This window comes from Rana temporaria, chromosome 2, assembly GCF_905171775.1.
Source record: "Rana temporaria chromosome 2, aRanTem1.1, whole genome shotgun sequence".
Taxonomy (NCBI): Eukaryota; Metazoa; Chordata; class Amphibia; order Anura; family Ranidae; genus Rana; species Rana temporaria.
In genome coordinates, this window is record NC_053490.1 from 190798524 (window position 1) to 190822352 (window position 23829).

A 23829-nucleotide genomic window follows, 5' to 3' on the forward strand; every position below is an offset into this window, starting at 1 on the left:
CAGAGCCATTCATGTCTGTTGTTGTTCAGTGGCTGCACATACACAGTTACTAGTCCTAATATGACAGCCACGCAGGTGCGCATCTCCCAAACGCTGACAGTTTGCGTTCAGGAAAAAACAAACTCGCATGGATGCCATATTGGGATCAGCCACTGTGTCTGTGCAACTGATGCATCCCAATAGATATGAATGGGACTGCCTGCATGTGAAAGCACAGAATACCTGTGTGCGCAAAGGCGGCCCTTGTATGAATAGGTAAACCTGTCTGAACGAGGCCTAATGGCAGACTTTTAATAATAACTGGAATTACACAAAGCACATAAACCCTTCCAGTGCATAGAGTTCAGACTTAGGCCGGGTACACACGGACAAACATGTATGGTGAAAGCGGTCCGTCGGACCGTTTTCACCATACATGTCTGCCAGAGGGCTTCTGTACGATGGTTGTACACACCATCGTACAGAAGTCCGCGCGTAAACAATACGCGGGGCGTGTCCGCGGTGTCGCCGCGTCGATGACGCGGTGTCGCCGCGACAATGACGCGGCGACGTGGGCGGCCCGCCTTTAAAATGCTTCCACGCATGCGTCGAAGTCATTCGACGCATGCGAGGGACGGCGGGCGCCTGGACATGTACGGTAGGTCTGTACTGACGACCGTACATGTCCGAGCGGGCTGAATTCCAGCGGGCTGTTTTAAAACAAGTCCAGGAATATTTGCCCGCTGGGAAAAGGCCCGGCGGGCAAATGTTTGCTGGAATTCGGCCCGCTCGCGCCCACACACGAGCAAACATGTCTGCTGAAACTGGCCTGCGGGCCAGTTTCAGCAGACATGTTTGCTCGTGAGTATGGGGCCTTAGAGTGTACTTGTGCAGTGGATCATCAAAAGCAATGGAATAACGCCCTTCAAGTATGCATCGTCGATGCAGCCCTCCTCATATTGGGGAATCTACTAGACATCTGTGAAAGAGCACACAGGAGGGCGCACATGCCTAGTGCTTTACCAAAGGTTTATTGTAAAAACAAAACATACAGCCAAATAGATGCTCACAAAAAAATGCATACAGGTGTTGTATGACACAAAATCTCAATCCAGTGTGGGAATAGCATGGCCAAACACACCATAATGCCGTGCTGGCCATTATTATTGTGGTTCATCTTTGACCTTGTCTGAGGCTGTGTGGGTGTCATCAACTGTAAATGGCATATATATGGCATTTGTTGTGCTGATGGGTTTAGCCCTGAAGAAGGGGGTGTGTTGCCCAAACGTGTTAGCTTTTCAGCACAGCATAATAATGTGCTTGGCTATGCTATTTCCACACTGGTTTCACACTAAGGGTGGGTTTGAAATTGTGCTAGTTCAGCTGAACTCACACGATTTCAACTGGCATTTCAATCCGACTTCGGGGGGCATTTGACAGATATCTGTGCAGGTTCATGCAAAGATGTCTATTGAAATCGCACCTGAAGTTGGCAAAATGAATGCAGAAACTACTTTTGGGAATCGGTGCGGCGCCGATTAGTCAGCATCGCACCGATTTGGAAGGTGCTATTGCCTGCAATGGGCTCTGATTTGGAATGCGATTTGACATGTCAAATCGCATTCCAAATCAGCCCAATGTGAATGTGGACTGAGTGTCATACGACTCATGTATACATTTATTTTGTGAGTATCCATTTGGCTGTATATTTTTTGTTTTATACAATAAACCTTCAGTAATGCACTAGGCATGTGTGCCCCCCTGTGTGCTTTTACAAGAACTGGAATGACCCTGGTAGACTTTAGAACTTGGCACACAACCTTGTGAACAAATGGCAAGTCTATTGGCTAAATATGACTGTGCCGGCTGACAAAGTATTTTTTCTCCAGGATTGGTGCAGCATCTCTAATATGAATGTACAGGGAACTTTAAAAAACAAAACGGAGGTCAAATGCCTTGGGCAAGCTTTGGTGATCTCAATGTCCAGAGTCAAAAAGTATAAATCTCTAAAGATGTGATTTGATACATTTTTTTTTAAACAAGCCTTTTCCACATCTTCTTAGCGGTCATAAGCTGAAATAGATGATAATAGCAGTTCAGTCTTGTTTAATTATGAGCAAAGCATGGAGCGCAGTTATAGAGGGAAAATGGTTTGATGTAGATGCGGTTGCCGAAGCTTGTTTGACATTTCGTGCTGACTTCTCCTTGAGAACATCCTTTCACCACAGCTACCCGATGCTGAAAAGTTCTGAGGTCATCGACCTTTTTATAAGCATTTGAACGCAAACTCCAGAATCACTAAACAAAACTTGTCTCCTTTTCCCCAAGCCATAAATCTAAATTGTTTCTAGGAAACTAAAAGAAACGTTTACCCTCCCTTGAAGCAACACATAATTCCATTTTATGTTGTCAAAGCAGAGTTTGCTGACGTTTATAGATCAATATAGTTTTCTTCAGTGAAAATGCTTTAAGCTGTGTCATAATAGAAAAGATTGGTATGGGGAATATGTGCCTAGTCTGTGCTCGTACATCATTTCATCTGTCTGTGAATCTGCCGCAGCTCAAGTGACTGTTGATGATGTTCAGGCTAAATGGCTTTTTATGGGCAGCAGACTCTGAGCATCTTTTGTGACATTGAATGGGATTATTATTACCACTGCCATGTCTGGAGTGCTAGTTCATCAGTGTTGCAATCAGCTGTGCTAGAAAATTAACTATATAAAATCCAATTCATTTGCAATTAAGCAGAACTCATTTCTATGTTGATTAAATTACCATCTGAACATTGTTGTCCTTAGGATGCATACTGTTTAGTCATGATGCTATCAAGAGTTACAGGTACTTCAAGCTGTGATGCCAATGCTTTGGTGGCAGTTAAGAGCTCTGCTTATGCTGGTGTCATTTAGGCTGAGCTATAAAAAGTATCGCCCAAATTTTAGCTCTAATTTGCGTGCTGAGATATTGCACAACAATCCCACCAAGTCTATAGAAAAGAAGAACTTTTCAAACTATCAAGCTTATTCAGAAAGTCAGTACAGCGACAAGTGAAGATGTGCAATGTGTAATACAGGGCTTGAGAAATTTGCTTTGAATCTAGGAGCCAGCTAAAAAAGTTAGGAGCCAGTTTGTGCGCTGGTATATGTAACATGTGTATCGCAATTAATGGCTTCATGCATAGGCACCCCAAATGTGCGTTTACATTTGTATGGGTGGGGTTGGAGAGGCCTTAGCGTTTTTTTTTTGGAGGGTGGGGTGGGGATTTTGTGCTTGAGTATATTTTTTACAGTAAAAAAACAAACTGTATTTAACTTTTTTCTTATCACAATGTGATGGTTTTTGGTGACAGGATCTCTTTAATGAGACATTAAGGGTCTTTTAGACTCCCCTGTGCGCCACTGAATGTAATGCAGTGCAGATCGTCATACCCACTAGTGTGGAAGCAATTGGGCAGCAGCAAAACCACTGGAATGTTTCCACCTGACAAGTGAATGTAGAAAAAAAGACCTACCTGAAACTGCATGTCCCGGGCATAGGGCAATACAAATTGTGCATCCCCACAACAGTAAATGGGCTGACAAAATCCCAGGCACTAGGACAATTTCTAGTTGCCATGGCGACCTGGCGCCTGGGATTTGTCAAGCCTTGGTGTAATAGACCGTCATGAGTTTGCAATCGGCTCAAAACATTGTTTGAAAAAGTCTAATCTTTGCCATATAACTGTAATACGCTTTAAAATTACATATCTTAATGATTCGATAACAGATATAATAATACATTGCTTTTTAACCAATTTCATGTTAAATCAGAGAAGTCCCAGGGTGAGCTTTCTGAATCGGAGATGTTTTCATTTATTTTGAAATAGGGGCATAAACAATGACCAGATTGAAGTCAGATCTGGAAGTGTTTCGCACCAAAAGGTGCTTACTGTGGCACTCGTAGTCCCCCTCGATCAAGCGCCTTCAGAAAAAAAGGCTTCAGATTCCTCCCAGATGCCTTTTACCAACTCTTTCTGTTCAGATTCTGATTTTACATACTGACAACTCCAGGTGACCAGACAAGGCCTCACAAAAAATTATTTGGTGCTGACAATTATATAACATAAATATGGCACTGGCTTTTTTTGATATCATAGTGTGATTAAAGGACACTATAGGGTTGATTTACTAAAGGCAAATCCACTTTGCACTACAATTTCACTGCAAGTGCACTTGGAAGTGCAGTCGCTGTAGATCTGAGGGGGACATGCATGAAAATAAACAGCCATTTTGCTTGTACATGATTGGATGATAAAATCAGCAGAGCTTCCCCTCATTTCAGATCTTCCCCTCAGATCTAAAGTGACTGCACTTCCAAGTGCACTTGTAGTGCAAAGTGAATTTGCCTTTAGTAAATCAACCCCCATGTATCTGTAATTGAGATCAAATTGGGAAAGATTACTTGTACGCTACTCTAATGCCATGTACACACGATCGGTTCGTCTGATGAAAACGGACCGATCGACCGTTTTCATCGGACGAACCGATCATGTGTGGGCCCCATCAGTTTTTTTCACATCGGTGAAAGAAAATAGAACCTGTTTTAAATTTTTCTTATGGTTAAAAAACCGATAGAAAAAAATGATCTTCTGCGGGGAAATCCATTGGTCAAAAATCCACGCATGCTCAGAATCAAGTCGACGCATGCTCGGAAGAATTGAACTTCAGCACGTCATTGTGTTTTACGTCACCGCATTGGACACAATCAGATTTTTAACCGATGGTGTGTAGCCTACGCAAGACTGATGAAAGTCAGTTTCATCGGATATTTGATGAAAAAATCCATTGGTTCGTTTTCATCAGACGAACCGATCGTGTGTACAGGGCATAAGTGTGATAAATAAAGCAATATACAAATAATAAAAATGTATGTAGCTGCTGAACTCCTAAAGTGTCACCAACACCAGTGTAAATATTACTGTAATCAAAATGAAGCAGCGCTAAATGCATATGCTATTATAACTGAAATAAAGTGCAATCTCCTCAAAACAATTCATAAAGTGCATAAAAATCATTAGTGCAAATACAAAAATAAATCTATATAGAAAACGGTAGTCCAATTGATTCAGTGCAAAAAAACATAGTATGATGAAGATAAACAAAAAATTGTCTCTACAAGTTAGAATGTAAACATCATCAGAATAGTGGACCCCTTTGGTAACCCATAACCAGTGTGCTCTAGCCTCTCACCTAAATTAAAGACCACAATAGGGCTAGTCACACATCCTCATACTCCTTAATGGCAATCTCCAATCAACTGCTTCTCCTTTTGGAGGTGACACAGTAGAACAGGAGGGCAGCAGTTGTTATGGAAGAAAAAAGCTATTTTCCTATGTAATCCACATCTTTCAATACCTCTCTCCAAATCCCCTCCCAGTGGTAAGCATTATGTGGGAATAAAGGAAACCTCCATTTTGTAGTAATTAAATAACAAGTAGATTTATTGAAAGTAGCAACTCACGTTTAAAATTACACAGATCCGCAGCGTGTAAATTAGATACTTCTGGTCTAAGCCGTGACCACAAGTGACTTCACCCGTCTCCTCCTGATGTGTTGCGTCACTAAACACGTGACTTTTTCAAGAACACACCGGTTATGGATTACTAAAGGCGTCCACTATTCTGATGACGTTTACATTCTAACTTCTTTGCACTTGGACACTTTTTTCCTCACCCCCCTTATTTGCTTATTTTTTTGCACATCTTGGAGAGACTTTTTTTTGTTTATCTTCATCATACTATGTTTTTTTGCATTGAATCAATTGAACTACTGTTTTATATATGAATTCAATTTATTGCATTTTCACTTTTCTCATCATCATCATCATAATGGTTTTGGCACTGAATTAATTTAACTACTGTTTTATATATGAATTTATTTTTGTATTTGCACTTTAATGATTTTTATGCACTTTATGTATTGTTTTGAGGAGATTGCACTTTATTTCAGTTATAATAGCATATGCATTTAGCACTGCTCCATTTTGATTACAATATGTATCTGTAATACATCAGATTTCCCCTTTAACGGTAACTAAACCCCAAAACAGAAATGTAATCCATTGCAGCTTACAGGCCTTAAATGTAGTGGCTTCCCTAGGTTTCTTTTTTTTCCAAGCTAGAAACATTTTCAGCCAATACAGAAAATTCCTGTTTCTTTTTGCTAGAAGTGGTGTCCTTGTCACTTCCTGAGCTGCAAAGAAATATATCTTCCTCCCTTCTGTAAATTACCAATTGCCCTTCCTCCCCATGTAATGGCAATGAAGCAATATGAACATGTTTGTAGTCCTTCTCACAAGAGCAGCTTAGAGTGACAACCATGGTTCTCTACATAGATACAATGAAGGAATGATGTAGCCACCCAGGGACTGGAAGTGTGTTATCTGAAGGATTACCAGGTGAAAATAAAGCAAAAGAAGCCTGAAAAAAATGAAAACAAATACAACCATCACACCATGGACTAGTAAGCTGCAATACATTAACATTTTGGTTTTGGGTTTAGATACATTTTAAGAAGCATGTCTAGGTGATTGGGTCCCCTCTCTGTTGCTACACAGACAGGTCTTTAGCAGGGGCCACTTATAGTTTATTCTTAACCACTTGCCGACCACTCAAAGTAAATATACTGCGAGTGGGTGGCAGGTACAGGCACAGTCATGTTCATGTAAAGTACGTAATCTGCCTTCTTCTGGATGTTTGGCAGCAGATTTCAACAAGTGATTTTTTTTTTTCTATGAAACCTGCTGATTGTCAAATCACACAGAGTTCTGTGTTTACAAACACAATGAACTCTGTGTATATAGGAATAGCAATCTGTCTGTTTTTTCCTCCTAAAAAAGAAGAAACAGCTACATCAGAAAATAAAAGCAGCACACATTACACATTGTTTGCTCCTAGATGTTAACTCTTTTACAGCCAGTGTCATTAGTACAGTGTCAATGTACAGTATTATCACTGATCACTGTAATAATATCACTAGCGACATCAGTTAATGACCCTCCCAGGTAGTGTCTGCTAGCACCAGATTTCCTGCCACCGTATTACAGTCCCACTATAAGTCGCTGATCACTGCCATTACAATATAGCATTTTGTTGCATAAATCCCGGTATATGTACCATAGTTTGTAGGAGCTATAACTTCCACACAAACCAATTAATATACACCTTTGGGCCTTTTTTTTATCAAAGACAAGTAGCAGAACACAATTTGGCCTAAATTTTATATAAACATTTTTTTTTCTTTATTGGATATGTTTTATAAAAAGTCAAAAATATATATGTTTTTTTCTCAATTTTTGGTCTTTTTTTCATTTATATGATAAAAAAAATGAAAACCCAGCGGTGATCAAATACCACACAAAGAAGGCTCTTGGCTTTGTGTAAAAAATTGCCCTGGTCTTGAAGGTGGTCATACCTTCTAGCATGTGCTTTCAAATGAAATCCAGAAATGTGCAATGCAAGATGTAAAATATTAATATTGTTTTCAATGCTCTGTCTTTGCCAATGAAGCATTGACTGTTTCATGTTTTTTTTTTTTTTTTTTTTATATCCTGGAGAAGTGATACAGTTTAAAGCTAACTTATGGCAGACACAGCTATTTCTAAGAATATCTTGTGGTATTTTTACACAAGCCCTACCCTTTAAAAGACATTTTGAACCTGCAATAAAGTGTTAGTGAAACACACCGCGGGCTTATAACCTTCTCCTTTGTACTGCACAAGGACAGGCTTTGCATAGTGCAAGTTCATATAAATTATTACTGTGTTAAACTTGCCTTCTACAATATGCACACTAACTATATTTATTCAAACTCCGGAATATTTATTCCAAAAATAAGCATAATTAAAGTTTCTCCTTTATATGGAACTGCAATTACTGAAGTACAGTTGACTGCAAGGGTCTATTAAATAAGCACCGGTCTATTATCTTTTTCCAAACTCCAGTTTTCAAAGCTATTTTGTTTTTCAGACCCTTTTCCAACTATCCATATTTCCTTGATTACATGGGGGGTTAATATATGGCTTCTAAAAAAGAAATTATTGTATTTAACATAAATCGGGAGCTTATGTTTAATAACATTTAAAAAAAGTAAAAATGGTGTCATAGAATACTATGCTGACATAAAAAGATACTATTGACTACAGTAGTGCCTCAGAGTGTCACAGGAATAGGTGGTCTCTATCTGGAGAATATAGCAAGCTAAGTCATCAAGGCTTTTAAGATATTAAGATGTATTTATTAACCAAATGTCTATGTGGGAACAGCTACCTGACACTAACAAAGCAAGTTGGGGGATTGTATTGTTTCTCACTGTGAAGGTTCATTTTCAGGGTTTCAGGGTGGGAGATGAACAGACTTACTTATAAAGTAATGGGTCCTGATGTTATTCTTCGTAGAAATTTAGGAGAAGGGCCATTGGCTCATATTTTTTTTTACCCTTGGTTAACACTTACACACTACAGTCCATTTAACATGGTTTCCTATTGATCTAGTTCACATCTGTGTGTTTTGAGCCAATGTGGTTTTTGGAAAGGGTCAGAGACTTTTTTCCCCTGCAGCAGAATGTGTTTTGTGTGTAATAAACTTCAATGGACCTGCATCAAAAGTCTTGCCTTTTTATGTTTTTTTTTCTTTTCTTGGCTAATAGGAAAGTATGACTTTGCGACTTTGATGTAGCTTTACACTCTCTGGCATTTAAGTAGCATTAAAGTAGTGCAGAAACCTTTATGTGTCCAAAGTCACATGTTAAGGTTAAGGGCTAGGGTTAAATTTTAGGATTATCGGTAATGGTTAGGGTTAGTGGTAATTGTTAGGGTTGGGATGCTAACCCAAACTCAAACCTTAACCCTAATTATTACATTTAACCCTAAATCTAACCCTAAAATGTAATCCTAACCCTAGTCCTTAATCCTAACCCTAACGTGACTTTGGACACATAAAGGTTCCTGCACTATTTTAATGTGATTTTGATGTGGCTTAAGCGCTAGAGAGTGTGTCTTTTTTTCAAAGTCGCACTACATGAACAGAACTGTCATACTTTAGCTAAAAAAAGAAGCAAAACGCGTAAAAAACTAGGGTTATGGTTAAACGTTAGGATTGAGGACTAGAGTTATATGTAATTGTTAGGGTTAGACTGCTAACCCTAACAATTACCCCTAACTCTAACTCAAACCGTAACCCTAATGATTACTGCCAACTATTACCCCAGCCCTTAACCTCTTACATTTGACCCTAACCCTTAACCCTAACATTTAACCCTTGCCAATAATCCTAACATTTAACCCTAGCCCTTAACCCTAACATTTAACCCTAGCCCTTAACCCTAACATGTAAATTTGGACACATAAAGGTTCCTGCGCTACTTTGATGCCACTTTGATGCTACTTGAATGCCAGAGAATGTAAAGTTGCATCAACGTCGCACTACATGAGCAGAACTGTTATACTTTCCTATTAGCCCCCAAAAAAAAACCGCAAACGCATCACAAATGTGTGTTCAAAAACGCACTGCAAAACATACCTGCATATATGTGAACCTAGCCTTAATCAAACATTTTTTTTTACATGAGACATTTTACCTAATATTGTACCCAACCACAAGAAGGAGGGTAAGGGAAAACCTGGAAATTACAGGCCAGTGAGTTGTAATAAAATGAATTGAATCACTCCTGAAAAGATACTTGCTGGACCCAAAGCAGCATGGCTTTACTGAGGGCAAATCATGTCAGACTAATGCAATGATATTCTTTGATTATATAACAAATGTTTTGAACCATGGTGGTGCTTTGGATCTTGATTTCAGCAAATCATTTAATATGATTCCACATAATTATCTCATAAGAGTGTTATACAAGCTAGGACTTATCCCTTGGGTGGTTCCGTGGATATGAAGATGGCTAAAGGATAGATATCATATGGTGGTTGTAAATTGGCTTCATTTGGAGCAAAGACCACTCATAATTATTTATACTGTATTTATAAAAGATCAGTGCAATCACCTTGTACAGGAAGTGTGTTGGGAGTACAAAAAGGTTTTACATGTTGGATTCATTAGTTAAAACTCCCAAGTTAGTTGAAGAAACGTAAATGGAAAAAAAATCACTATAGTTTAATTGCTTTATTTCCTCTCTTTTTTTTTTAGTACAAATATCAAATCCTTGTTGATGGAACCGTGGCAGCATACAGAATGCCATACCTGCTTTCTGGGAATAGTGTGATCCTTAAGCAGGATTCCATATACTATGAACACTTCTACAGTGATCTCCAACCATGGAAACATTATGTGCCTTTTAGGAAAGACCTTAGTGATTTACTTGAGAAGATCCAGTGGGTCAAAGATCATGACATTGAGGTAAGCATACATGCATCACCAAAAAGTTATCCTTATTTATGTCCACTAATGCTTATACAGATATTTCTGTTTATTGGTAACTGCTGTGCACATACTGTACATGGAGGAGGCCATATTTCTCAGTACATATGTAGGCTACTACTACTGTTACTACTGTTGCACAGGGGCTGTGTATCAATGTCCCTTTCTTAGTGTAACACAGAATGACAATACATACAGTAGATGGCATAGCCTATCATTTTGCTATTTGTTCACATGCAGATAGCCACTAGAAGAGGATCTTTCATTCTGAATGTAAAAATATGCTTGGTAAAATATGGAACGCACGCTGGTTCAACACAGCGCAAATGGGATGGCTGCTTCTCATCTCGAGTTTGGTAACAGATGCAATGTTCCTTTCGTGCTAAGGCAAGGCACATTTTAAAGTAAGCGGCCATTTAGCATATGTTTGAATTATTTTTTTAATAAAACGGAATTACGCTATGGCCCTGCTTTTTTATTTTATTTCTGAATGATACTGTGAGGGAGTAACAACCAGATCCCAGGCTTTTTCTCTTGGTGTGTACCAGTACACAGAAGCAGATCCATAACCATACAAAACTCCACCTGACCTTCCTTTTTAGTTAAAGGGGTCATGGTGGTCTGGTGAGTAGGAATTTCTACCTTATTCACTGGGTGTTGTTTCATAAAGCAGTTGACAGTGGTGATGGTGTAAGATCTGATTTGCTGCGCAGCAAGATTTATGGACTTTTTCAAACATATAAAACTTGTTCCTGATTTTATATAATTTTTCTATTGACTTTTTGATGTCCTCCCCTTTGCATGCTCCCTGCACGCCCCCTGCAGAGTGCACGTGGCTCACGCTGTAATCACTGAGCCACTGAGACTCGGGCGATCACAGATCCGAGTCAGGGGCAGATCCCGACCCCTTACCACGTGATCAGCTGTCAGGCAATGACAGCTGATCACGTGATGTAAACAAAAGCTCGATAATCGTTTTTCTTTTCTCCTCACACTAACAGTGTGAGGAGAAAAAAAAGCCAATCACCGGCCTATTTGCAAGGGACACCGGTCCCGAAGAGAAAGAGGCACATCTGCCTCATCTGTGCCCACCATTACCGCCTGCCAGTGCCACCTGCCAGTGCCCACGAGTGCCACCTATCAATGCCCACCAGTGCCACCTATCAATGCCCACCAGTGGTGCCTCATCAGTGCCACCTAGCAGTGCTGCCTATCAGTGTTACCTACCAGTGCTGATCAGTGCCCATTATTGTGGCCCATCACTGCCACCTATCAGTTCCCATCACTGCCACCTATCAGTGCCACCCATCGGTGCCACCTAATAATACCAAAATATAAAAAAAATTAATCAGTCTTTTTTATAACAAAAAATAAAAACCGCAGAGGTGATCAAATGCCACCAAAAGAAAGCTCTATTTGTGGGGGGGAAAATGATACATTTGGGTACAGTGTTGTATGATCGTGCAATTGTCATTCAAAGTGCATCAGCACTGAAAGTTGAAAATTGGTCTGTGCAGGAGGGCATGTTCACGTTAGATTATTATTATTTACTGAGCACCTATGCACTTTACTTGTCTATGTATGCAAATCAATGGATTGTATGTGTAGCACTACCCCCGAAAGAGCTACTTGGGTGGCATGTTACCTCTGTATCTCCGCCGTCTAGGGTACTTGATGAGAGTTGTAGTGAAAGGGAATGTCCACCATGTCCATGTCTTTTCTGTGCTTTTATTACCCAGCCGGGTAAAAAACGAATAAACAGTAGAAAGGTGAAGGGATAGCAAATAGGAGACAGCAGATTCAGGTGTAACTGCATACGGGAAACAGTCCTGCTTCCAACAAAACTTACTTTGCCACTCTAGCCGGAGTGGGTATAGCGCACCTGGACAGGCCTCTTTCACAAGCCTGGCAGCCAGAGTGTCACTCGAACTTAGGATCAAGTCTCTGCCACAGACCCTCCTTAAAGAATGGAGACAATTATGGTCCGGAATCCTCTCTCAGTAGATTCAGCACCCGGATCTCCTTCAGGTAGTTTTGCAAAATTAGCGACTGACAGGCGACCAACATCCAGCCTGTCAGATCCCAGGTTGTCCCCCGATGAATGAACAGGCCCCTCCTGGAACACCAGCCTTGTGCTTGGTATCCTTCGGACAGACTCCTCATTGGTCAGCTTCCTCCAATTGGACGAACAGCTCGGGACCCCGTCCAGATTGGGGACCCAGTCGATCACTGGGCCCACACAGTAGATCAATTCCTTCGTGCCAACGTGGTCCCGGAACCAGGAACACTGCTACCCACGCACACCCCGGCCCGGAGGGCCATATGCGGGGGGGGGGGGGGCGTGGAATGGCTACCCCAATGGTGGGCGCCACACGAGGAAGAAGAACCTCGAGGCAATGGTGTCTGCCCCCTTTATACCCCTCCCCAGCATGCACAGCGAGGCAGCCAACCCCTGAATGGCTGCTAAGGAGTGATACTCAGACTCACTTGACCCCACTGCTGCCACCTGCCGTCCTGGGGTGATGGGAGTCCCCGGACAAAAGGTTAGCCCACAGTACAGCCAAGCTAGATCAGAGACCCAAATTTAAACAGTCAAACTAATTCAGAGCTAACTATTTCTCCCCTAAATTTAACATAGCACTGGCTCAGAAAGTAGCCAGGCGATACATATGCAATTTAGTTTATCGATTTTAGTGCCCCCAACCACTACACACCCCACAATCTAATGATTGGCTTCTCTCGAGCGATAAGGTTGGAAAACATTCATTTCTGGTGGCTGCAGCGCTAATCAGTGTATTCTGATGATGTAGCCGTCCAATAACACAGTGTCAGGATTCCTCTATTTACCTCCCTTGTATGGATGGGGGGGATCTATTTGTTTTTTTCACTGACTGATCAAAAAATGCGATCCATGTATGGCCAGCTTAACTGCAGTGTAGTCTGTTGAAAGGTCCAGAATATGGTTGTCTGGCAGGGTGTCTGGATTACAAGGCTGGTTGGGAAGAAAATGTAAAATTATTTGGCAGGTAGCACAAATTAAAGTTGAACACCATGACATAAGATTCTTGTAATGGCAAATACAGTATGATTTTGATCCAATAATTAAGTAAAATACCACGTAGTTGTATTTGGCTTATGACCATATACTGTAACAGATCATACATTTTTTTTTTCCAGGCCAAAAGAATTGCACAAGCAGGGCAGGAATTTGCAAGGAATAACCTAATGGGAGAGCATATTTTCTGCTATTATTTTAAACTTTTTCAGGTATGTACATCCATTATAAGAAACTACAGTATGTACAATAAAATCTACCTTTGAAATGGGAAAAATTCTATGATCACTAAATACTGAACAGAGTCAAAATAAGCTATTTACTTTTTTGTTGCTTTCTTATTTTTTTTGTGCTTGAGGTATGACTGAAGAAAGTTTTCCAACAAACCTGCTCCTCATATATTCAATTTCTCCTAAAATATGGTATTTGGCCATTCAAAGTTTATTTGTACCAATTGCCACTCTGTGCTGCATTTATTACATTTAAAAAATATATTATTACATTTTAAATTTATATTTGCTGTATTAACCACAGCAGGCAGTTGTATTGCTCCTTTTGTGCTTTCTAGATTGTATTAAAAAAAAAAACAGTTGATTTATTGCTTATGATAAAACAGACACTGGGGCAGATTCACGTAGAGCCGCGTAAAATTGTGCGGGCGTAACGTATCTGATTTACGTTACGCCTCCGCAACTTACACAGGCAAGTGCTGTATTCTCAAAGCACTTGCTCCGTAAGTTGCTGCGGCGTAGCGTAAATTGGCCTGCGTAAGCCCGCCTAATTCAAATTTGGATCAGGGGGGCGTGTTTTATGCAAAACTACTGTGACCCGACGTGATTGACGTTTTTCAGAACGGCGCATGCTCCGTCCGTGGAATTTCATTGAATTGCATTGCTCCAAAGTACGCCGCAAGGACGTCATTGGTTTCGACGTGAACGGAAATGACGTCCAGCCCCATTCACGGACGACTTGCGCAAACAACGTAACTTTTTCAAATTTCGACGCGGGAACGACGGCCATACTTAACATTGGCTGCGCCTCATATAGCAGGGGCAACTTTATGCCGGGAAAAGCCTAACGTAAATGTTGTAACTTTACTGCGTCGGCCGCGCGTACGTTCGGGAATTCGCGTATCTAGCTAATTTGCATACTCGACGCGGAACTCGACGGAAGCGCCACCTAGCGGTCAAAAAAAAATGCAGTTTAGATCCGACGGCGTAAGAGACTTACGCCTGTCGGATCTAATGGATATCTATGCGTAACTGATTCTAAGAATCAGTCGCATAGATACGACGGGTCAGATTAGGACTTACGACGGCTTACATGGCGCTGCGCCGTCGTAAGTCCTTTGAGAATCTGGGCCACTGTCTTTAGACACTGTACAGGGGTAGATTTAGTAAAACTGGTGCACTCTGGTATACATCGGGTGCAGCTGTGCATGGTAGCCAATCATCTGCTAACTGCAGCTTGTTCAACTTTGTTTTGGCAATAAAACATGGAAGCTGATTGGAGTTGCACCAGATTTTGAACTTTTCAGTTTTAGTAAATCAATCTCTGTGGGGGATTTACTAAAACTGGCACACACAGATTCTGGTGCAGATGCGCATAGTAACCAATCAGCTTGTTGGTTTATTGTCAAAGCCTAATTGAGCAAGCTGAAGTTAGAAGCTGATTTGTTACTATGCACAGCTACACCAGATTCTGTGTGCACCAGTTTTAATAATAATCCCCCTGTGATAAAAAAAGCTTCCTACTATGACCTAGTTGTAACTATACACCCCAGAACAAACATCGTTTTTATTGAAAGATATTCCCTGTGATACAAAATGCCTACTGTAACCTAGTTGTAACTATATACCCCAGAACAAACATCAATTTTATTGAAAGATATTCTATGAGACAGAGACAGAGACAATGTGCAATATGCAGCAGCCCATAAGAGTATTGTACTGTATATGTGATGATTTCTGATTGGTTACTATGGATAAATGTAGTTTGCTATCCATTATTGCAGCTCGGGCAACCTTACTAAGTATGTCCAACTGCAATATATATGTAAAATCATTTTTGTTTCTTGAATTTACTTGATGTTGCTATCACGAAAACAATAGTATTCAAGAATTGTAATCACTGTAGTACAAATCTTTGCTTTGTAGCTCTGGCCTTCATTAAAAGGTCATCTTTTTCAAGCTTCTGCAAAGGAGAACAGTTGTATTTTTTAATCTTTTGTAATATTGGCTGAGAAACCGTAGAAAGAGAAATATAGTTATGCCAAAGCCCCCCTTCGGAAAATACTGTTGTGAAAAAGTTGTTAAGGTGTCTCTGGTGTCAATATTTCTTAAAATATAACTAAAGGCAAATATTTGTTTAGTTTTGGATAGAGGGTAGAGGGATTAGAATGCTTGTCAGTTTGTATTGCTGTCTGTGCCCAATTAGGGAAATTCACCCTCTCTATTTGTCCTGTTTACACTTATCTTTGAATGTTAAAGTAAAAAAAAAAAAATCCAAATTGTGGGTTTTCCCCAGAAAAGTAAGCAGGGAAAATCAGAATGCTTGACCTGAATACTTTTACTAGGTCAGTGTCTCGGTCTGAAAGTATCTGGATTAGAAAGGCAAGCAGCCTTTTCAAAAGGAAAGTTTAGCAATGACAGCCTACATATTCTCTATCTCTTTCTTTAAAAGATCAGCACAAATTATTTTACCAACTTTGGAAACCCTGGGGAAAAGGAGTCTTTATGCCATGTTCTCGGTTATTCTGCACCATTCTTGTGTTTCTCTAGAACAGCTGTTACTGTAATTGCTTTGGAACAGCCTTTTCATAATTGTGCAATAGCCTGTCACATTATCTTCTCCTTTAATCAAGGTTTCATCTATATGATTTTTTACACACCAGCCTGCGTTGTGCATTACGGTAGTTTTATTTTGGTTTATCTCCAGTCCTATCAAGATAACTTGACCTTTGTTCTTCATTTAGCTAAAAAAGGCTAGATTAATATCACAATTTTAAGATTAGTTTAACATACTCACTTATGGGTTATCTGTGCACAGTAGTCTAGATAAGATTAATGTGATATGCTGGGTCTTCTGCAATTATCTAGATCCTATAGATATTCAACATAAATACAATAAACTACATGTTCTCAAGGAGAGAACTGTTAAACAGGGTGACACAATAATGATTTTTGTCTTTGAAATTAATTTGTCAAGATAAATCTTTTAAAGAAGACTGCAACAAAAAGTTGTCTGGTTGCTAAGGGTTACTGAACAATGATCTGGTAAATCAAAGGTCACAGGTGCTTCTGTGAGTTAATAACAAGAAGTTGGAGATTATTTAGTGTGCTTGCAGTTGATATGATGTGATTAACCTGTAGCATAGCAGTAATAAGGGTGATGGTAGGCAATTTCCTGCATGTAGGATGCTAATGAACTGCTATTAAGATGGCCATCTGAAAGATCTTTCCATTGTTACATACACATGCATGTGTTTACCCCCTGCTTCAGCAAGCTCTTTCTTTTCAAAAACAATATAACAATACAGTGTTGGTCAAAAAAAAAATCAACCCAGCCAATTCTGGTGTGTCATAGATCTCCTGAAGTTGACCTGGAGTTTGATTGTAATATAGACCTAGTAAAATATCTTTAAATGCAGCTAACATCCGTGGGTACTGTATGCCTTTGAAATGTCATTGCTAAGACTGGCCCTTACCACCAATTAAACTTCCAGAATTGTCAAATAAACAAGTTGGAGGCATTAAAAAAAATTAAATGTGAGCCTACAGTCCACAATAATAAGGATCATATGTTATATTTACTTTAGTGCAGAATGGAGGAATCCCAACTATGTCTTCATAATATATATCACCACATAAGACCTTTAAATCTTAAAAGGTACTTTCTGGCAACCGTTCATTATTCCATGCATTGCATTTTAGGCAGAGCTACACAATCCATCAGTCTGTATGTAGAATGTGAAAACAGATTTTATAGTTGCGTCGTCTTTTTTTTTTTTTGTTATGCCTTTAAACTACTTTGTGTTCAAGGCCATCTCATCTATCTGCCATTCTTCTTTACCAAATGTATTAACTTTGTGATCTTCAGAAATGTTGCGTGAGAGGATTTTCCCTCACTGTTTGTTCTTAAAGAGCTTGTCCTATGAGTCAATGACCCATACTACACTGTTCCTTTATTGGCTATTCAACTTTTTCCCCCAAGTTTACACTTCCTAGTGATCATAATACTGCAAATGCTTTAGTTACCTTCATAAAGAGTGAAGTAGTTTTTCCTTTAGGCAAATATCTTTTTCAGAGGTACAAAAATGGATGTCATAGCCAGTCTTCTTATGTGTAGTAAGTGTCTGTCTCTAGTTTTTATCTGTCATTCTTGCCACCGCCCACTTAGTACAGAAATCACACCAAAAGCTTTTAAGCTTTTCTGCTCCTCCCTAAAGTTAAGACCCTCATTAACCTCACATGGAAGTTCACTTTCCTCTCAAAATGTAATATTGCAATAAAATGTCATGCATTTCCTGCGTTACCTCTGGACTAATGTTTTGCGTTATTGGTTTAGGTCAGACATTAAATTTGATTATATTTTTGCTTACTAAGGCTTCTCTGGTACCTGGCAATGACACGTTGAAACTTCTCAGTTCTTTATGACATCCAAGTAAAATCTATTACCTTGAAACATTTTAATATTTAACACCCTATGTTTATTGCTTTAACCTTCACATTTATAGTACTAAGTCATGAGATATGAATGCACTGGTTGTTTTGCTGGAAATCAGAACTAAGTAGCAGTAATTACAACTGTATAATGTACTTTTTACTGTTTTGGTAATAACATAATATAATAGGATTTTTGCCTTACCAGTAAAGTTTGTTTCTGTGACTACAGTACAGGACACAGGATATTTAGTCTTTTACGATGGGTAATATATCTTCAGGTGACTGGACACTGGCAAAAAATAAAACTGCAGGGATATCTCCTATTTAACCCCTTCCCCTCCAAGCTAGTCTTAGTTTTGTAGCAAGCAATAGGGAAATAATAAAGAAAACAAGGGAGAGATCCATGTCCTGTACTGTACTCCAAAAATCTTCTTATTTATATAGCACAGAATACATGAATTCTAGACTTTAACCATTGGACATCCAAAGGCTGTCCAAATAAGGGGTGGGCAATACAGCAAACAAGCACCAACAGGCCCAAATAAAAAAGGGCAAAAAAAGGCTCAACAGGCTGAGAGAAATTTCTAGAACCTTATGCCCCTAACGGACACCAGAGGAGGATTGAACATACTGTTAGAACTTAACGAATGTGTGAACAGAAGACCAGATGGCAGCCTTGCAAATCCAAGAAGCAGATGCTTGTTGCTTACAGGCCTATAAAGAAGGAGAGGATTCCTATCCTAGACCAGGGATGGGCAAACACTGGACCTTGAAACATTGCAAGACTGATGGCCACAAACACAATTCCCAGAGGCATGAGGAGACTTGTGGTTCCTCTACACAGAGCTGATACCAATGAGAATGGCCACCTTGGGAATATGTTTACACAAGAAAATATCCTTAATGGGTACAAAGAGCTGCCTCTGAAGGGTTGAAAGAACCAGGTTGGGACTCATGAGGTCACAGGGGAATGCACAGGGGAAGAAATGTGTAGGACACCCTGCACAAATGCCTTAACTAGGGAATGAAAGATCAACTGTGCCTAAAATAGAAAAAGATTTGCCCATTGATGGTATTTAAGGCCTGATGCTAATTATGACCAGACATGGAGCAAGGACAGGATGCTTCCCACCTAGTACTTCCTAGAATTAAAGTTCCTGGTCCCACAGCATGCAAAATAGGCTTTCCAGGTGCGATGGTAGACTTTTCAAGAAGCCCACTTCCTTATCTTCGAGAGTGTAGGAATAACTAAATCCAATATGCCCCTGTCCATTAGGATCTTGGCTTCAACAGCCTAACTTTTAAAGCCAGTGATTGAAAAGTAGAATGGTGGATTGACCTTTAGTTCAGACCACCAGAAATGGCCCACAGAAAGTCTACCAGAAGTTTTGAGTATGTATGCAAGTACCACATCCTTCAGGGCCAGTTGATGCAGTGGCCTCCATTTTGAGCTTGTAAAGCAGACAAGGGAGAGGATAGTTGAAACTTATTCCACAGGGTCACCAGAACATCCACTGCAAAGGCCTGAGAGTCTTTGAATCTAGCAACAAACCTTTCAAGATGTCTGGTGTCCCCCCATTTGCGGTAAAGGGTTTGGAACATATTCAGATGGAGAGCCCATTCCCCTGGTTCCAGGTGCTGACTGAGAGTCCTCTAGCCAATTTTCCATGCCATATGGATATGGATGGCAGACAGGGTGGGAACGTATAGTTTTTACCAAGAGAGCACAGAGGCGGCTTTTCTGTGCTCAGTGCGACTTCTGGTGCCTCCCTGATGGTTTATGCGAGCCACAGTCGTGGCATTGTCTGACTGGATTTTTTTTCAAGTGAAATAACTCAACTGAGGGGTCCAGTGGATGGATGGTCTACCGACTCGCAAAACACCCAGCACAATGTGAATAAACACAGAGTGTGGCAAGTCACTGCATGTAGCTATATTCTGGTCAGTGCAAGGGTTTGGAAATACACAGACTCACAGTAACAGATGCAGGACATTCCGGCATATGCCTGTTTACATTTGAGATTCTTGGAGGACCACTTGTCTACACCTCGTCGATGTATAGTGCTCAAGTAGCTACCTGGGCACGCTACATCAATGACGTGCTAGTAATATGGACAGAGACCAGTGAGGAACTGCAAGAATTCATGAGAGATCTTAACCACAATATAGGAACTTCCGCCTCACTTATAGTTTTTATCCATTGTTGCTATATACCTCTAATGCTCCTCTAAGCTTATGACATGAGTGATACTTAATTTTGAAAGGTGATTGGTAATGTATCTTGATAAAATGTGGTATCTCACTTGAGACTGGGCCCTGTGTGGTTGTTGCAATTTTAAATAACGTTGTTATTATGGTTGCAATTAGGGCGGCCAAGATAGAACACGAAAGACACATAGCAGAGGAGAGCAAAAAAATATCCCAAGGAATTATTTAAGTATGTAAACAGTAAAAACGGGAGGACAGACCATATTGGCCCCATAAAGAATGAGGAAGGACATCTGGTTACAAAGGATGGGGAGATGGTGAAGGTATTGAATTTATTCTTCTTTTCAGTCTTCACAAGGGAATTGGGGGGCTTCAATAACCAAAACTGCAGTGTTTATCCTCATGACACATCACAGGAAGCACCCACATGGCTAACAGAGGACAGAATTAGAACTAAACTTAGGAAAATTAAAATTAAAATGAATAAATCACCAGGACTGGATGGCTTACACCCGAGGGTGTTAAACCCTGAGTAGCCTCCGCAGCTGAGATCCAAATCTATAAACCTCCAAATCCAGACTGATTTCATAAGTCATAACATAATATCCGAACCCCAAAAAAAAAATATGGATCCAGCGGAGCTTGCAAATCATGTAGTTGCACTTTCCCAAAGGGTGGATAATCTTACAGCCAATATGAATGAGTTGCGTATGGAGAATGATGCCTTACGCAATCAAAATTTTGTACAAGCCAGAGAAAGACCCGAACCCAAGGTCTGTGCTCCAGAACCTTTCTCTGGTGAAAGAAAAAATTACAGACAATTTATTAGTTCATGCCGCTTGATGTTTGAACTACGTCCGCGTACCTATTATTCTGATAGGATTAAGATCCTCACGTTAATCACTTATCTCAAAGGTGAACCCAGAGTATGGGCCGACACCTACGTGGAGGAACATGGAGACCTCCTAGGAGCGTTTGGCACCTTTCTTGATGAGATGTCTTTATTATATGAAGACCCCAACAAACAGCTAACAGCTGAAAATTCAATCAGGAATCTTAAACAGGGGAAGAGGCCGGTGGAAGACTTCATTTCTGAATTCAAATGCTGGAGCAGAGAGACTCAATGGTCCGATATTGCTCTTAGAAATCAGTTCCGTTTGGGCCTGTCGGAGGCCATGAAGGATGAGCTTGCCCGTGTGGAACTCCCCAATTCCCTGGAAGATCTTATGCACCTTTCAGTAACTATAGATCGGCGTCTTCGTGAGAGAAAAGCTGAACGTGCCAATACCTACCCAGTCATTTCCTATAGGAGGTCCAGATCACCTCCCAAAGATTCTCCTATGGAGCTCGGAGCTATTAAAGGACCCTTGACGTCAGCAGAGAAACAACGCCGCAGAGCCAACAATCTCTGTCTTTACTGCTCAGCCCCAGACCACATCGTTTCCACCTGTCCTCTTCTTAAAAAGAACTCAGAAGGTAATTTTTTCCACACTAGTAAGTTAAACTCAGTTGGAACTACATCTAACCGTTATATCTTTATTCCTCTTACTCTACAGTGGGATCAAGAAAAGATCACTATTGAGGCAATGGTCGACAGCGGAGCCTGCGGCAACTTCATAGATTCAAGTGTTGTAGAATCTAATAAAATTCCCTGTGTGTTCAAGCATACTCCTGTGTCACTCACTTTTATTGACGGTTCTAGTTCTTCTTTTGGTCCGATCTCAACTCAAACATCTCCTTTGGGGGTTACCTGTGCAAATGGTCATACTGAGACCCTCATTTTTGATATTATTTCATCTCCGGTATTTCCTATAGTTTTAGGTCTTCCATGGTTACTCCTCCATCAACCTACTTTTCTATGGCCTACCAACTCTCTTTCTCTACAGTCTACTTACTGTAAAGAATCCTGTTATCCTTCTTGCATTATCTCATTCTCAGAGGTTCACCAGGTTACTCTTCCAGATCATTTACATGAATTTGCTGATGTTTTCAGTAAGACCAACGCAGATGTACTTCCGCCACATAGGATTTATGACTGTCCCATAGATCTTATTCCTGATCGGCCTATCCCTACAGCTCGGATTTATCCCTTATCACAACCAGAACTAGTACATTTGAAAGAATACCTGGATGAGAATCTCAAAGGATTTATTAGGCCCTCCACTTCTTCAGCAAGTGCAGCATTGTTTTTTATCAAGAAAAAAGATGGTTCACTTCGGCCAGTAATTGACTATCGATCTCTCAACAATATCACTATAAAGAATAGATATCCATTACCACTTATTCCAGAACTCATTGAACGTCTCCAGACCTCCAAGATCTACACGAAACTAGATCTTAGGGGGGCCTACAACTTGATAAGAATCCGTCCGGGGGATGAATGGAAGACTGCCTTTAAGACACAATATGGCCTTTTTGAGAATGTGGTTATGCCATTTGGGCTATGTAATGCCCCAGCAACATTTCAGAGATTCATCAATGATATTTTCCACGACCTGCTAGACATTTGTGTAGTAGTTTACCTGGATGACATTTTAATTTATTCAGACACTCCGGAGGAACACAACAAACACGTGCGTTGGGTTCTTGCTAGACTCAGAACGCATTCTTTATATGCTAAACTGGAAAAGTGTGTTTTCAGTCAAACCAGGATCTCCTTTCTCGGTTACCAGATTACTCCTAATGGAATTCAGATGGATCGCTCCAAAGTGGATTGCATCCTGGCCTGGCCGATTCCCCAAACTAGGAAGGCCCTCCAGCGATTCCTGGGATTTTCAAATTACTATAGAAAATTCATCAAGAATTTTTCAACGATTGTAAAACCATTAACTAGTTTAACTAGTTCGAAAACACCTTTTTCTTGGTCCAAGGAAGCACAAAGGTCCTTTGATACACTCAAAGTCAGCTATACTTCCGCTCCCATCCTTCAGTTGCCTAATCCACTATACCACTTCACATTGGAGGTCGATGCCTCACATTTTGCTTTGGGTGCTGTACTCTCCCAACAATCCACATTATCGGAACCATTACACCCAGTCGCCTTTTACTCCAGAACACTATCACCAGCGGAAAAGAACTATCCCATTGGGGAAAAAGAACTTTTGGCAATAAAAGATGCCTTGGCCAACTGGAGACATCTACTGGAGGGTTCCTCACACCCTATTACCATCCTCACAGATCATCGCAATCTGCAACATCTAAAGGCATGTAAGACCCTTTCTGCTCGTCAAGTTAGATGGAGTTTATTCTTTGATAGATGGAGTTAGATAGATGGAGTTTATTCTTTGATAGATTCGATTTCAACATTTCCTACCTCCCAGGAACACAAAATATTAAAGCTGACTCCTTGTCTCGTATGTATGAAGACCAGTCAATGGAGATTCCTCCTCACTCCATCATTCCATCTAATCGATTTATTGGTACAACCACGTCCTTTAGAGAGTTGCTTATTCAAACCCTGTCCAAAGAGGGTTCTCAATTGCCTGAGGGACTACTACAACAAGCTAATGGAATATTTA

General features: G+C 40.4%; 1 protein-coding gene across 1 annotated transcript in view; it reads left to right on the forward strand.

Annotated features, from left to right (window-relative positions):
• POGLUT2 (protein O-glucosyltransferase 2) overlaps positions 1 to 23829 on the forward strand; it is an 82094-nt gene that overhangs the window by 47544 nt on the left and 10721 nt on the right. The window contains exons 7-8 of the mRNA XM_040336184.1: positions 10154 to 10363; positions 13562 to 13651. Coding sequence (XP_040192118.1) covers positions 10154 to 10363; positions 13562 to 13651 — 300 coding nt within the window. The remainder of the gene's footprint in view (positions 1 to 10153; positions 10364 to 13561; positions 13652 to 23829) is intronic.